The sequence below is a fragment of the Musa acuminata genome, chromosome BXJ1-3 (assembly GCF_036884655.1).
Source record: "Musa acuminata AAA Group cultivar baxijiao chromosome BXJ1-3, Cavendish_Baxijiao_AAA, whole genome shotgun sequence".
NCBI lineage: Eukaryota > Viridiplantae > Streptophyta > Magnoliopsida > Zingiberales > Musaceae > Musa > Musa acuminata.
Window position 1 is genome coordinate 33066435 of NC_088329.1, and position 16066 is coordinate 33082500.

At 41.1% G+C, this 16066-nt stretch overlaps 3 protein-coding genes across 4 annotated transcripts in view; 2 read left to right on the forward strand and 1 right to left on the reverse strand.

Moving 5' to 3' along the window:
- The first annotated feature begins 20 nt into the window (after window positions 1-20).
- LOC108952415 (uncharacterized) lies at window positions 21-5210 on the forward strand. Of its 2 annotated transcripts, none has more exons than XM_065129288.1 (10): window positions 21-401; window positions 1869-2053; window positions 2149-2210; window positions 2314-2519; window positions 2652-2770; window positions 2859-2944; window positions 3059-3344; window positions 3741-4210; window positions 4287-4363; window positions 4812-5210. In XM_065129288.1, exons 1-7 carry the CDS (start codon window positions 234-236, stop codon window positions 3064-3066), a joined length of 834 nt encoding a protein of 277 aa, XP_064985360.1. In that variant the 5' UTR covers window positions 21-233; the 3' UTR covers window positions 3067-3344; window positions 3741-4210; window positions 4287-4363; window positions 4812-5210. The 2 variants fall into 2 exon arrangements, with proteins under 2 accessions (XP_064985360.1, XP_064985366.1); XM_065129294.1 differs by having other exon boundaries at window positions 2842-2944; window positions 4812-5208.
- Window positions 4813-7784, reverse strand: LOC103978471 (wax ester synthase/diacylglycerol acyltransferase 5-like). Its single transcript, XM_018823790.2, has 7 exons — window positions 7467-7784; window positions 6806-7396; window positions 6655-6721; window positions 6489-6571; window positions 6196-6411; window positions 5777-5914; window positions 4813-4962 (listed from the first exon to the last, which is right to left on the reverse strand). Exons 1-7 carry the CDS (start codon window positions 7782-7784, stop codon window positions 4813-4815), a joined length of 1563 nt encoding a protein of 520 aa, XP_018679335.2.
- A 1439-nt stretch (window positions 7785-9223) lies between these two features.
- The window catches only part of LOC135625052 (uncharacterized), a 7600-nt gene continuing 757 nt past the window's right edge, over window positions 9224-16066 (forward strand). Inside the window, exons 1-12 of the mRNA XM_065129305.1 lie at window positions 9224-9747; window positions 9822-9985; window positions 10172-10249; window positions 10856-10935; window positions 12272-12356; window positions 13199-13618; window positions 14744-14851; window positions 14977-15044; window positions 15185-15272; window positions 15349-15420; window positions 15499-15552; window positions 15647-15738. Coding sequence (XP_064985377.1) covers window positions 9261-9747; window positions 9822-9985; window positions 10172-10249; window positions 10856-10935; window positions 12272-12356; window positions 13199-13618; window positions 14744-14851; window positions 14977-15044; window positions 15185-15272; window positions 15349-15420; window positions 15499-15552; window positions 15647-15727 — 1785 coding nt within the window. The 5' untranslated portion in view covers window positions 9224-9260 and the 3' untranslated portion in view covers window positions 15728-15738. The remainder of the gene's footprint in view (window positions 9748-9821; window positions 9986-10171; window positions 10250-10855; window positions 10936-12271; window positions 12357-13198; window positions 13619-14743; window positions 14852-14976; window positions 15045-15184; window positions 15273-15348; window positions 15421-15498; window positions 15553-15646; window positions 15739-16066) is intronic.

The following is a 16066-nucleotide window of genomic DNA, read 5'->3' on the forward strand; positions in this document are numbered from 1 at the left end:
GGCACATACGATGACGACGGATAGGACTGCTCAGCGACGGGGTCCAGCCTCGCAAATGCCGAGTGGGTGCTCGGCCACCGGCGCATTTTCGGTTCTCCCACTTGGCTTTTGGTGGGTCCGACTCACATGTACAGAGAAGCCACAAAGAAAAGAGTGCGCAAGGACCCAATTATAAATGGAATCTTTTGTTCGGGTCGGGTGCCAAACAACAGGCAGCAATCATCTACGGCTACATGGAGGTGATGGCTCGGAACGGGTGGGTCCCGACGCTGGAGCCCGTTGGCTACCGGGAAGCGACAAAGGTGTGTCTTCTCTGGGCACCCAACGCATACTTACCAGAGAGAGAGAGAGGACGACCGAAAGGACGACAGAATAGCCACGAACAAAACCAGAATCGCGAGGTCTGACCCTCTTCCCATTTCTTTTACTTTTCCAAACATTTTTCGATCGCCTCGGGATGATGATGACGACGACGCCTTTTGCGATCCACTCCTCTCGTATCGTTCTTGCGCTTGTGGGTGGATCTTGCTTGCTGGGCGCTAGTTTTAGGTTCTCCGTCGAGAGCTCGATTGATCTTGAGCTGTTGCTTCCTTTGGGTTCCTGCAAGCGTGGTTTTGTCGGTGTTTGATTCTCGAGAAAAAGATGAGATACCGTAATGTGCACAAGAGTCGAAGCACAGTTTTGGATCTTGATCTAGTTGTTGTCGCTTCGGAGGAGTCGACAATTCTTGATGGGAGTTCAGGATGCCAAATATATATATATATATATATATATATATATATATATATATATATATATATATATATATATATATATTAAAAGACGAAAATTAAATTTAAATCTGACGGTTAAAATATTTACCAACAAAGTTAACCATCTTTTATATCATTCTATATCATATTAATTGATGACGTAGCATAATGATTATGAATATATATATATATATATATATATATATATATATACACACACACTAGTATTTATTTATTTTGGTCAAGCACTAGGTCAACGTGAGTGACTGGGCCGCCTCCCTTTCCTTTCTTTCATATATAAGACAGATCGGCGGTGAAGGGGGCTGGTGCTCGATCGTTGGTCGAGTACCACAGAGAAGGGGAGTTCTTGCTGGGGAGCTCGTGCTCGATCGCTTGTTTCCCTCTGAACCCTAATTGTTGGAGCCAAACCTCGTCCCTGTGATCCCCCTGTCTGCGGTGGATAGATATAAGGCGAGTTCTCTTCTCCCTTGCTCCATCTGTATTGGTGCAGCTCGCTGATTTCTCGATACATGTTGCTTTCTTTCGGCACCCGCAATCTTCGATCCTCAACTAATTTACCCGTACCACGCGTCGACGATGTCGCTGTAGTTTAGGTTATCTCTTCTTGCGCTTTCTTTCTTAATTGGTGGAGGATTGCGTTTCTTCTTTTATTTGTTGACTTTGTTGCCTTGGTTTGCGTCTTTATGACGCTGGAGGGAATTTTGTAGCACATGTGGAGATGGTTTTGATCTTGTGACAGCTGCAGACTGCCGTAGTATCCCCAAAACACTCTTTTGTTTCGTCTTATGCTGTAGACTGTCGCAACCCTGGGTAGCAGAGCAAGATGCTGCTTGACTATAACCTTTTAATGGCATTGATCTTTAGCATGACAGTCATTTTTGCCATCCCTTCCTTCTCTTACATATATTCCCTATTGTTCAAGTTGATAATTGATAAATGTCCACAAATTGACTCTAAGATTTCTGGGTAATCGTTGCTGAATCGATTTTGTTTTGTAGAATGTACAATTTGGAAGACATTACATTGGTCAGTTGTAAGGTCTTTTTCTTGGATTCTTTTGCTGTTCTCTGACGAGTCTACAATAATTACGTGCAGGATAAGGTGGTAACCAAGCAGAGGCCACAGACGTTGGATGCACTTTTTGCAGATATGAAGCAGCAGAGGATGAGGTTGATGACCCAGCAAGCATATCGTGGTAATGGCCATCAACCTGCACGAAAGCGAAATGCCCTGCACCAACATCGTGGCAGAGGCAGATCACCAAGTGGCTTCACGCAACAGTGTGGCAACTTCAGTAAATGATACCTACTCGTGTTTCTCTTATCTGCTTATGCATATTAATAATGTCCACGTTTCTCTCATTCTGGAACTTCAGCTGGTTAGACAGTGTGCAAGGAGGATCCATCCTGTTCTATCTCCAACTTCACTTGTCTTTTCGTGAGTAATTGATATCTGCTTGCACTTGCTGTTATGTGGACGGTTCTACTGTTTGATGATGTCTATACCAGTCTTAACTCTGTGACATTGTTGCTGGGTACAGTAATGCATCGAAGCAACCGAGCAAGAAGTATCACTAAGAGGTTCTTCCGTCTTCACAAACCTTCCTCGTACCTTCGGTTGGCTATCTGCAAGAGCCTCCCTGCGAGCATACTGCAAAACACCAGACTTGCATCACTTTGCAGAACTTGCGGTCTGGTTGAAAAATGCAAGTTAAAATTAGCACAAGGATGGAACAAACATGGACTTGTATGCGTCTTATCATCCCCTTTTTCGAAGTATCACTAATAGTTGCTTTTTCGATAGATCTAGCTAAAAATGTTTAGAAAAGAGAAAATATGGAACTTGGTGATAAAAATCACAAGTATCATTTCTTGGCAGTTGCTTTATCAGCAGCAACAGAGGTTCAGAAGTTTTATGGATCAGTCACTGTTCTTAAGACTTTGCTTCCGTAAGAAAGAAACTATGCGGGGAACACAAGGAGAAAGAAAAGAAATCAGGTACTCTTCTTCTCCCTGTACCTGGAAAATATTTGCTGTCACTCTTCAATCTTAAGATCACCGATGGTTAGGAACTTCTCAATGGAAGAACATTGGCTGTTGTCTTCCCTGTCCCCGTGCTTTTCTTGCCAAGATTCTGCCATAAAAGCTCAATAATTGGAGAAGTTGCCGAAGGTATGAAAGTCTACTCGTGTGGATCTTTATGATGGCACCGGTGTAACTATCTAAACAAACCTCGGATTAGCATTTAGATGTTGCCAATGATTATTAGAACTATTTGAAATGCAGAATCTTAATCATTTCCACTAAGTGCTTAAGCTGGAAGAAGTGATGGCCAAGACAAGAAGAGAATGGCTTGAAGAACTCCAACTACCGTAAGAAAAGGAAGAGAAAAAAGACAGATTTAATACACTGGAAAGCAGATCATGAAGGAAAAGGTAGGCATATGCTGTCTTCCAATTGGACCAAAGGATCCAGATTCTTCATCTGACGTGGCTGAGTGAGGCCGATGGCTTCACCTGTTTCCCCGCCTGATGACCTGAAAAAGATGGTATCCAAAAATGGTGGGGACGAGGTATCTGTTAATTCAATCAAAATATTTATCATGATATCAGAATATATTGTGAGTTTGAATTTCATATTTGTCTCTATTTATTCTGTTTGATATTTAATCAATATTTGTATAATATCCCTATCCTTTTATCTAACTAGTTTATGTCATGTACTTGGATTTAGTTTCACATGTCAGAAAGGATGGATGTTTAAAGTTCATAAATATATTAGATTCTTCTCTAACCACTAAATCTTTAATAAAGATCTTGATTGGATAATCATAAATCTCAAAAGCTTTCCGATAACCCAATTAAAATATTTATTAGTATCATATCTTAGGAGTTCCAATGCAGAATTTGATGGGGATCAAATGGCTGTTCATGTAAGTTCAAGCTGAGGCTTGTTCTCTTTTCTGCAGATATTGTGGACTCTATTTCCATACAAACTCAAGATATGCTTTTCAGACTCTATTTATTGACAATCGGGTATCATCGAGGAATTTGTGCAAATCTACTGTAAATGCTGGTTGATCCCCGGAGTTATAAATGGAAAGATTTTACGATATCATTTGTTATTTTTTCTTAATTTTCTTTATTAAGTTACTAAATAAAGGGAAAATTTTGATGAGCATGGTAGGTTGGTCAATGGCAAAAAGGAAGAGGAAAAAGGACATGAACTCTAAGCAGGGAAAGGAGAGGAGAACAGGAGTGGGAATCTAACAGATCAATCCACTTGTAAGAGAGTTGTGAAGAGTGTGAGTTGCAATGGGATTGGAAGCTTAACAAAGGACAACACCTCCAAAACCCAAACATGAATGAATAGTTGGGAGGTGTGTGGGTTGTGATGAGGTTGACAGCTTGACAAAGAGAACTTGTGCTTTTGATTGAGGTTGTGCTCTAATTGAGGTTGTGCTTTTGATTCCAAAACTTGCTTTTAATGGTCTCCCTTCTTTCTACCTCTGCAGCCTTCCCTGCCATTACTTTGTTCCTCTTATTTCTTCTGCCTGTTGATGCGTATCCACCATTGATGGCACCAACTCAGGTATGCTTGTACCATTGTACTTGTGCCCATCTCTTTAATCAAGCAAACACTGTAAAGAAACATGGCTACACTAGTGTCTAAATAAAACGGATATCAAGAATAATTTAATTGATTTATAGGATTAGAATAATTTATTATACTTCAATCATATTTAAGTATTTTAAATCAATGAGCATTTGCCTTTCATCTCTATCTTTGTTGTCGTGAAGATTTATTATTTTCATGAGATGATATGACACATGCATTACAAATTAGAACTTTGCATGCCCAAAAGAGAATGTAATGCTGTGATGAGAATTAAAACCTTGCTGATGTACTACTTTTTCTTGCCATAAAACCAAGACATACTGAAGAACAATTCTTAAGAGTCACACAACAGCTTATTACAAATTGAAGAACTGATCGATCATATAGCCAAGTCTCATTTCTTCGTGTGTATGCCTTCCAGGTTATGTTCTTCTCGGAAGTGCTTCCTTGATGAGCTCGAGGCTGTCAGCAAAGTCATCCAAGAGCTGGTGAGGGTCAGGTATGGCCAATTCATCCACTGCCAGAACTACTTTCATGGTGTTCATGTAACTCATAAGAGTAACTGTGAGTGCCTGCCGAAATGTTTCTAATGGTGAAGATGTCTACATCGTGGATAAGTTACCTGATCAAAAATTATATAGCATGTAAAAGTAATGCAACGACTGCCCGTAAAAACAGATGCAGTTTGCATGAAATGAGAATTGAAAGAGAGATACAAAACTATTTTTGTGGGGGCAGATAGAAAGAGAGCTAAAGAATTATCACATTGATGAGAATTGAAAGAGTCGGATTAACAAGGTTAAGTTTGATTCATAACTTAAAAAGTTTTTAGATTGGCTTGATATCCAATCTAATGATATAGATTAGCAGCCTTGACCAAAATTATAAATTTTGGGAGTCCTATCAAATTAGAAACATTATGAATAAAAATAAAGAGATTATGCCTTTTTTATTATTCTTCTTTCTCTATGAATTATTGAAGTATATATCTTCTTTAATAATAATAATAATAATAATAATAATAATAATAATAATAATAATAATAATAATATTATTATTATTCCTGATCAGTTTTTCCAACAAAATTGCTCCACAAATTGCCAACTTTTTTTCTTTTCCAAACAGAGAGAATAATTCTCCATATTGCATAATTTTTTGTTCAATTTAACAAAATTTACTAACCAATTAGCACATTGATTTCTACACACATAATGGTTTATGCTTAGCAAAAACAAAGAGAAGAATCTAACATAGCCAGAACATATTAAAGTAGATTAAATAGGGGCTCTCAGCATCACAAATTACCAGCTTAAATAAAGAAGGTTGGAATAGCAAGGGAATTCCATGAACAGTGAGTGAGAGGAAGTTCTTGAAAGAGGCACTCACATGTGGGTGTCCACAAACAGTAGGAGCAAGATAAACCATTGGATGACCATAGAATTCAATTTCTTCTATTGGCCCTACAATATTTGAGAATGACAATGTGGTGTTTGAAAGCACTCTATGAGAGAGAGCAGCTGCTGCCTGCATTTTGGAAATGCCATCACCATGAGAAACAAACCATTCATTTTTTTCTCTCCACAAAATACTAGTAATCTTTTCCAATCAACCTAACATAATATATATATAACATATTAATGTCCACCACAACATATAACCTCCTATTTTTCCAACAATAAGTATATGTTAATTCTAATTTATATCTTTATCATGCACATTATATCTTTATATCAATTTTCTTTTCAATAAATCTTACTGCAACCAACACTGTATGTGTGATTAAACAGCAGATATCAAGCTCACACCTTAAAGCCACAGTATTTGAAGACGACAGCACCGCTGCGGTACGTGAAGAGTGCCTCCATGGAGTTCTTCTTCCTATCAGCCATCGACTTACCCTTGCGAACGTAGTCAAGCGGGTCTTTGTACAGCGCTACAGGAAATGGCAGAAGGAGATAGCCGAGCAGATTGCCCCACTTGTCTCCGCTCGTGTTCCCCTCCTCCATCGCCGCCGCCAGTGCCTGCTTATACGTTCAACGCAGTTGTTAGAGCAGCTAGGGAGATCTCATTCCGTCCATTGCCTCCGAGAAATACTTACATGGATCGTCGGCGTCGGCCGCATGTTCACGAGCAGGGTCGATCGCATCCTGATATTTTCCGGCAACTGTTGGCCGCTCTCGCCTGAAGAATCGGCGTAAAGCTCTTCAAGAACTGAGCTGACAGTAGTAGAAGATGATGGAGCGTGTGCAGCGTGGAGATCTTACCATATTTTCTACTGAGATAACGAGACAAACTGGCGGATGTCACGCCGACCAGGACGTCGTTTATTGTCTGTGAAGATGTGTTGATGCGTCAGGAGGAATCGTTCCGGTGAATAAGAAAAGAAGGGGGGAAGGAGGAAGAAGACGAGCTTACGCAATGCATGGCGTTCTTGATGGCCTTGACGTCGTGCAGACTGATGGTGCGGTGCACGAACCGCTTGGGGTGGAACTCGGTGCCCTCTGCGCCCTTGAACGGGGTCGGGGTGTCCTTCAAGAAGATGGAAGTGGCGACGAAGTAGGCGACGTCGACGACCGTGTTCCACACGAGCACCAGAGTGACCCAGAGCCGGCGGAGGAGAGCGAGGGGGCGGAGAGCCCGCGGAGGGGAGCGCGGCGGCCGGTGGGGTCCGGGGAGGGACGGGAGGGCGTCGGGGTCGGACGTCTTGCGGAAGCAGGCGAGGAGGAGGGACATGAGGGAGGCGCCGTCGCCGAGGGAGTGGTGAACGCGGAAGACGGCGACGGCGGCGGCCTCGGAGGTGGGGAAGTTGAGGATGTGGAACTCCCACATGGGGCGGGAGGCGTCCATGGTGGACCGGCCAAGGGAGGCCACGTAGTCCTCCAGGAGGCGGTCCGCGGCGGAGGTGTCGCCGCCATTGGGGTGCAGGTCCGGGATCACCAGGTGCTTCTCTACCTCCACGTCGGTCCGCACCCACCTCGCCTTCTTCCCCTCCGTCTCGTCCAAAACCTGTCACGTCGAGAGCTCTCAGTTGCTTCATGGAACACTAAGCTCGCGTCCAAAACCAGTTTCGTAGAACCTGAATGCTGCAGAAGCGGGGGTGACGGGCGAGCGTCGCCCGGATGCCGGCCTTGAGCACGTCGATGTCGATCTCCTTACCGCTCCCCATGATAGCGATGATGTGGCAATTGAAATGGGGCGCGTGGAAGAGCCTCGCCGCCGGGCTCATTGGCTCCTCCTCCTCCTCCTCCTCCATCATCTCACCAATATTCTTCTCCCTACCTTCTCTTCTTCTTCCTCCACTCTCCTCCTCCTCCTCCTCCTCCTCTATCCCACCTCTTCCGGTCCTTATCCCAGCCGGTCTCCTCCTCAACTCCATACCCCCCGCCGAATCCATGCGTTCAGCCGTCCTTCAAAACACCTATCAACAATCTCTACACGAGGAAGACGAGTTAATAAGGGCAGTTGAGATTGCAAAACAAGAAGCCAGCTTTGTAGTTGGCTTTTCCGACGTCTGAGCTCATGCCATTTACTGAGCACATTAACTCGGGGAAGACGCGTGCAGTGTAGTAGTTGTTGGTGCGTGGATGCCGTCGACCGATGGGGTCGTCTTAGCCTGATTCGGTCCCGAACGCACTAGATCGACTAGAAGATCTCCGAGGGGTCACGTGAGAAGGTAGGAACGGGAGGAGGATCTTGCCGGTGTGGTCTCGAGGTGCTTCTCGTTCACCTGGAGCAGGTTTGACGTCATTCCGAGGTGCGCTTTAACTTTGTCGAGTCCTTCTAAAATGACTGGGGATGTTTCCGACCCAGCCCCTCTAAAATTGAAGTTACTAATATAGTGGTTTCTATAGCTCATCTACCCCTCCAAGCTTTAGGGTTGGCTTGAGCGATCGGTGAGGGATGATCAGTTGCTCGTTTAGGAGTTTCTCATGTTGTCCGGGACTCATTTACATCGATGGTAAATGGACATATTTTCTTGAGGGGGAAGGACGACGGTAGATATGTCATTTGTCAGGGCTGGAATCTCAGGGGATGACGCATGGTGTTAGGCGTCCGGAGAGGAGAATCAGATCATGTCGTCTAGGATTAATGCTTCCTGTGTGAGTTCTCCCGAAATCAAGGGTGACGAAAGTGACGGGTCGACGGCGACCGGTGATCCAAACAAGGGGAAACCCGAAGAATGAGCCTCGTTGTCGACTCGTGCGACTTTCCTGAGGATCGAGGCGGACGGGGCCGGAGGGTCTGCTCCAACCGGCCGCCATGGGAGAGAGAGGGGGGCACGGGCTCCCCCGCACATGTTTGACTCTCAGGTGACGGTGCACGACTGAGCCGGTAGTGCAATGCTTGCATCATCATTCACTAGTCAACCATAAGCGACACACGACGCAGCAATGCGTTCGACTTCCGATGTCGTCGCCTTCGTCCTCGCCGCAGTGCAAGAAGCTACTGATACGTATTGAAGCACCCCTTCACTGCAATGACTTCGACGTGATCATCTATGGAGCGAGGCGGGATCGTGTGGGGACGACGTCTCCTCGAAGCAGATGACGACGTCTCCTGCCATCGTTAGCAGTCTGAGCTAATCTTCGTGATCGGTAAGAACAACGGCAGACGCCTTGGGACGTCATGCATGAAGTATTTGGGTTTGGATTTAGATCCGAAATCCTTCAATGCATCCGATCCATCTCTTCTATGTTCTACCCTCCGGACTCGAATTTTAAAGCTCGCGCTGGCGTGTCTGTTACTTGAACCACGACGAGGGAAGCCGGTTCGGTTACGAACCACTGATTGTTACGGCTTGCCGGTAACCTTGCCCGCAACTCGAACGTTGTCGCTCTCTGCTTCTCACCACCTCTCGTTCCTCATCCTCATGCCCATCATCCGCTCGCTCGCGTGCTCCTCAGAGAGGCAACGACCGATGGCTCTCAGCGTCCTCTCTCCTCCTCCCGCCGCCTCTTCCCTCTCCTGCCGCACGCCTCACGGCCTTAGAGTCGCTCCCTCCGGCTTCCATCACCTCCTCCTCCTCGGCAGATGGACTGCTTCTCCCTTCTCCGCTCACACCCTCTTCTCCTGCTCCTCCAACATAAACTCCTCCAAAGCCACAAGAGCTTCTGGCGATGACAGAGGCGCAGTGGAGTCGAACCCGAGGTTGCTGGACGAGGAGCTGCTGAGGCGGGTCTCGGGTGCCAAGGACGCCGATGAAGCTCTAGGGATGATCGAGGAGGCCCGTGGAAGTGGCGATCCCGGCGTCATCGAGACCGAGGACTGTCATTCGATCATCGAGTCTGCTTTTGACAGGGGCGACGCCGATTTGGCCCTGTCCGTGTTCTATGCCATGCGTGCTGGCGTCGATCGAGGTAGTTCCTCCTTTCCTTGAATGAACCCGAGTGTTTCTGTTAAGCAAGTTTGGGTACTATCTTGGAATGGCTAGGTATGGCGGAGAAGGATTCATCTGCTGGGAGGTGGACTTGGGCTCGACCAGATGTGCGTACCTACGCTCTGATGGTTCAGAGACTGGCAGCATCCCTACGAGTTTCCGATGCGTTAACCATGATTTCATATGTTTCACGGATGGGTGTTTCTTCTGGCGAGGAGGTAATGCTCTACTTTCGATGTATATATATACATATATATATATATATATATATATATATATATATATATATGTATATGTATATATATATATATGTATATATATATATATTTATTTATATGTATATCTTTTAATCTTGCGATAATTGCTTCTGATAAGTTAGTTGTGCTTTCTGAATAATCTTATAGGTTCCATTTGGCATGGTTGTTCGATGCCCAAGCTGTATGGTAGCAATTGCTGTTGCACAACCTCAACATGGAATACAAGTATGATTAAGAAGCACACAATCAAAGCTTCCTTGATTACTTTATTTTGTAGCGGAACGCAAGATTGCCATCTTGACCATTTCCCAGGACCTAGTATTTCATCTTTTAAGAGTCTGAGAACACAACTCAATTCCCAAATTTATGGCGTAATATACTTAGGTTTTGTACTTCCTGCTCCAATCTCAGAGAAAAAACAGCAAGCACCATTATTCAATAGGCATGTAACACAATCTCTGAGGTCACCTTGGCTCATAGAACATCCCCTTTTAGTTCATATTATTGGGAATTGGTTCTAACTCAAGTTTGAAACCACACACAGCGACTTCATATTGATTTCTGCATCTGTTTTTGCTATGCTAGATGGTCATTCAAAAATCAAAGCCATGCTAAATAAGGTGAGTTTCTTGTTCATGTAATATTTCAATATTAGCCAACCATGCTAATTACTGGGCAAAACTATTGTTAATTTTCTCTTGGTCAAGGTATTGACAAATTTTATACATTTCATACCACTTTGAATAATCTATGTGGAGAATCTCTCAAAGTTGTTGTCTAAGAAAATGTAATCTTCATTTAGTTTTTACAAGTATTATGAACCTGTTTTAGGTTGCATCTTGTTCCCAATGTCGTTGCCAGTACGAGCTTGTATCTGGAGACATTATCAAAATCGAGTCAGAAGAAATCAGGTCAGTGGATGGGTGCTTACTATTACTTTATAACACAAACTTTGAACATAATCCATACTTTTCCATTTGTAGTTAACAGTGTCATCAAATTGAACATTGAGTAGAATATTTGTTGAATGAGTAATTTAAAATAATTGATGCATATTCTTGCATCACTTGCATAACCCTAAGGAGGCTAGTTTACTTGAGAAACATAAGAATTTTGTTTAATTTGAAGGTGTTCTTTGTTGTTATATTTTCAAATTTTAACCACATTAGTATATGTATTTAAGTAGATGCCTATGCTAGTGACAATGATTTACACACCTTGCACAGAGAGCATGTAGGGGTGACGTATTATATATCTGGCAAAACATGTCATCATGTCATGTGCACTGTCACATGTCAGGCATATTAACAAGAAATTGGGCATGACAGTTTAAAAGGAGACTAGGTTGTTTAATGTCAGTATACAAGTAGTGCCGGAAGGATCACCCTCATGCTATGCACAAGCTGGCATGGATTGACATGTTGATTTATGTACATAGATGGATATAACTAAACTTGCAATATGAATCTATGTACACTTTTTTAGTTACATTTTATTCGTCTATTGATTTGTGCACTTTATCAAATACCAGTTGGCTTGTTCCTCATGAGTAAGGATGCAGTTCACATTTTACAGTTGTATATTGTGTCATATGCAAATAGACTAAACTGTTGTCCGATGTATCACATACAATTAGAGAACATAGATTTGCACAACAGAGTTTAATTTAGCATGACAGAGAACTGCATATTAGGCAGAACATACAAACATACTTTATTAGTTTATTAGATTTTACGGTTTTTACTTTGACATGCACTCCCTCAATACCAGTTATGTCAGTTGATGGTCATTATATAAATTCTAACATGCTCTGGCAAGGAAACAAATGAATCACTGATTTTTCCCCCCCTTTCTGATATGTCCAATGGGTAGATTGTGGATGATTACTTTCGATCTTTTATACATTTTGTATTTTTCTCTCTTTCAAGTTCATATTTTATTTGGTCCCACAAGGCTTTTGGTTTTTGTTCTTATGCTTGGAGTAATTTCAAGCTAGTCTTTGTGCATTTAGCTTTAGGTCTTGTTTATTGCATTATTCTTGTGCTTAAATGATGCTGATAAATGTTAGAAGTGAACTGAAAATGCTCCTTGTCATTCGTTTTTTCACTATTGTAATACATGCATTTGGAACATTTTGTTTTTGTTTGCTGATGTTGTTATGCATCTATGCAAGAGGAGTCAATATTACTATGTATGGTGTTGATTGCAGTATTCACTTTTCTAAGGAAATGCTCCTGACGAACGCAGCATTGACATTTCAGCATGGGAGAAGGCTTTGAGGTTCCTACAAATAAAGAAAGATGGTATTCCTGCTGCTCTACATTCAATTGTGGTACAAAACTTCTCTTAAACTAATATTTTGTCCAGTCTTATCCGCTTCTTTCTGTTTAGCACATGTTTGAAGATATGGTTTCTAACTTTCTGCTTTTGGAAGCCAAAATATTGATGGCACGTGATAATGGTTTGCTGTTGGAATATTATTTTATTTAAGGAAAATATGATACTTCCATGTGGGTTATATGCATATTGAGTATTTTAGTTATTCATGATTGTATCATGCTAGAATCTACTTTGTCGCAATATGGAGAAACCTAAAAGGAATGGTTTTGAGTCTTTTGACTATATTAGAAGCAACTGTTGGACCAGTATCATGGATCATTTGATGTTTCTGATCTCTGTAACATGGTACGCTGCTGTTTTGTAGCCACAAACTGTCACGAACAAGCCAATGAAATAACTAAGAACTCACATAGAACATAAGCTGCTTGGATGGGTGGCAGCAATCCATTGTATACTTGGAGATTACGGAAAAATCTTCAACCGTGAAAGGGTATGATCTCAATCACTACTAAAAGAGGAAAATTATGTGATTCTCCAAATAACAAAAGCATTGAATCCTTGAGTCTCAAATGATGAAGTAGTACAATTTCTTTTATTTGTTTGACCTATATAGATAAAATTCTATTCTCGTCAGAAAGGAAGCTTGTTGTCCATATCTTATGTGGCAGCTCAGGTGGCAGCTCCATGATCTAGGTTGTAATTCACAAATGTTTTTGACGGATAATAAGAGCTAAAGCAAAGTCATAACAAACTTTTTCTATATGAACTTTAATCTGGTTTTTGCAACATTTTGTTCTTTAGATGCTTGAATATAATTCTTTTAAGCTATGACAGGTCTGCACTCCTTCCGGTACAGCTCGTACACATAAGTTTGCAACTAGGACTGTTGAGCTTCCTGCCCAAGAAGGAGAACGAGTTACCATTTCCTTAGCAGCTCCATCAAATGTTTACAGAGAGATGGGTCCATTCAAGTTAAGTGCTCGATCTCCTGGGTTTAGCCCAGGGGAGCCGATGTGTCTCACAAACCACACTAATGGGAACGTGTCCCAGTTGCTAAGAGCTCCAGCCAAAAATGGCGATTCATTTTTTCTTAATCCATATATCCTGTTTCCTTCCCTTGCTATGCTAGCTAGTGGAGATGCCATGTCTGCAATTATTGATCCCAGCCTTCCTAGGCTCATTTCAGTAGCTGCAGTTGCATCGGTTGCTTTGGAAACCACTGTGAACCGTATTGTTCTTCCTGAAATGTGTAAGGTGATTCTTTTCTCATTTTTATACTCTAATGAGTTTTTGCGTTAACTTGAACCTAATCAAGAAAGATTTAGATTTAATTTTTACTATTAAACTCATGATTAGTTATTAAGCTTTTGTTAATTAACTTGTTATCCCTGATGTGTTGGATTATATATCATGCCTTACAAGTCATGGTAGATGCCAGATGAAATAGTAAAAAATGAGAAGTGACTAAAAGATGTTGTAATTTTTTTGTCATATTCTCCAAATCTTGGTAATATATAATGGTCAAGCCTATTCTGAGTTTGATACAATTATCTCTTCTTGATAAAGATAGTTTGCTAATCTCAGTTTGACACATAGGTTGTTTATCTGTACCTTCACAACCCAAACTTATCTATGTGTGAAGAGCAAATAGAAATACTTAACAATGAACATTATTGCATCTTAGATACAGCAGATACTTTCTCATTATTTTAAGTAGGCTAAGAAAGATGAAGTGATATTACTTTTCTTTGTCTTCTTCAAATACATAACTAGCTTATCCAAAAATTCTAGAATGGAAAAAGTTAGCCTCTTCTATAGACCTCAAACTTTAGCACCAACATTTAACAGAAGATTTCACAAATAAAATTTCCTTTTATTTCTGGTATATTGATGTGGAGTATATTATTTTCTAAGATGTGGTTTAGTCAGCTTTACAAGAAAATTTTGATTTAAGCTAGACCGACAACATAATAGACACAACCTTGGAAGCAATGAAAGAAATAAACGAACCTGTGTATGCACAACACTCAATGTGAATAATATCTTCTTTATAATGCTTCTGTGAAATTTTAACTGAGCAACATGTGCTGGTTCAACATATCTGTTCTTATTTTTTTTTCTTATATCCACAATTGGTTTGCATCAAAATGATCAGTTTTATATCAAGGAAATGTTAGACACTTATATTATGATTCATATTAAAGGTAATACTGGGATTGAAGGTTGATGTATATTTTCAAACAATGTCTTTGATAGTAGTGATGTTTCAAATTACATGATAATGGTCAATTTCTGTAAGTCCTTGAACCAGGTTTGCTTGTATCAATTTTGTGAAAACTGTTAATTAAGTTTTGGTTTTTCATTGATGATATTCTCCAGCTTCCTCAGAGGATGGTAGATTTAGTTGCTCTCAAGCAGCAGCTTTTATCTCAGCATGACGTTCTTCAGGCTCGAATTAAAGAGCTCAGACAGGCTGCTGAAAAAGAGGTTTGTCTTGACTATGATCACCTTTTAACAACTCAACTGTTGCTATGCAAGCCATTAAAATTGTGATGAAATGCTCATCAAAAACTCTATTCAGGAGCCTAACTTTTCAGATTTTCTTTCTTAAGGTTTGGATGTTGGCTCGCATGTGCCAATTGGAGAACAAGATTGTGGCAGTTGGGGAGCCGTCTTATCGGTAGCATGATTATCCCTTTTATACTTATTAAATCATCTCCATTTGAAAAATTCCTGTTGATCCATAACTTATTATAACACTAACGTGTAAAGGATGTCTTCATGGAAGTTTCCTTGTTTTAAACCACTTTTTCTTTTTAGTGCTCGGCGAAGTAGAGTCAAAAGGGTACGTAAAAGCTTGGAAAGTTCCCTTTTGGCCAGGATTGAGCTGATTGAGAGCTATGCAAAAGTAGGTTTTCAGAATAACAAAAACAAACTCCTTTATTTTTATGACATTTTCCCCTTACAGTTGGGTTTTCTTACAGATATCTTCGATGATCGAAATTGAAGTGGAAATGGATACCGATGTTCTGGCTGCTGAAGCAGTTGGTAATGCGGTAAGCATTAAATAAAATTGTTTCTTATATATTATGCAAATATCTCTGAGCATTTTTATTCTTATATATCAACTGCAGGAGAGCATTGCAGAACAGATACAGCAAATCATGGAAATAGAAAATCTTGAAGAGGCAAGTATATTTTCTTCTTCTTATGTTTCAATGATCTCCAAAAGTAAACATCTACTTAATATTTGATTCTGCTTTATTCTGTACTCTTTTGTAGCGATGGCGTCTCCAAGCTGAGGCAAATGATGAAGCGGAGAGGCTTCTAAGTTCTCAAACAGTGACAACTGAACTTGTTTAATCATATTTTTGGTAATGATCCGTTTTCAATTGTGTTCTTTCCATAGCATACCTCATTATTTTTGCCCTCAGAATTTCCAACCAGGATTCTCGATACATTTGATGTTTTCAATAATTCAAAAAATTTCCATGCTAGACTTGTTGAAAGGCACATTTAAAGCATATTAAAGTGTGGTGTATATGAATGGTGAATGACTGAAAGCAGGTTTCGGGGTAGCATATTGGTAGTTCCACATCTCACTAATGTTTTGTTGCTTAAATCAAAGATATGGAAGGCTAGAAAGTGTCAAATTAGGATCAACAACTTTATCAGGTATAAAATGTATGATCATTGACAATC

What these genes read in the sequence shown, in the direction of transcription:
- LOC108952415 (XM_065129288.1), top strand. Translation starts at nt 234, where the DNA reads ATGGAGGTGATGGCTCGGAACGGGTGGGTCCCGACGCTGGAGCCCGTT. An exon ending in CCAAGTGGCTTCACGCAACA is followed by an intron (nt 2,054 to 2,148) that starts GTGTGGCAACTT and finishes CTGGAACTTCAG; the next exon opens with CTGGTTAGACAGTGTGCAAG. An exon ending in GATGGAACAAACATGGACTT is followed by an intron (nt 2,520 to 2,651) that starts GTATGCGTCTTA and finishes ATTTCTTGGCAG; the next exon opens with TTGCTTTATCAGCAGCAACA.
- LOC103978471 (XM_018823790.2), bottom strand. Translation starts at nt 7,784, where the DNA reads ATGGATTCGGCGGGGGGTATGGAGTTGAGGAGGAGACCGGCTGGGATA. An exon ending in CCCGCTTCTGCAGCATTCAG is followed by an intron (nt 7,397 to 7,466) that starts GTTCTACGAAAC and finishes TCGACGTGACAG; the next exon opens with GTTTTGGACGAGACGGAGGG. An exon ending in GGCCGACGCCGACGATCCAT is followed by an intron (nt 6,412 to 6,488) that starts GTAAGTATTTCT and finishes ACGTATAAGCAG; the next exon opens with GCACTGGCGGCGGCGATGGA.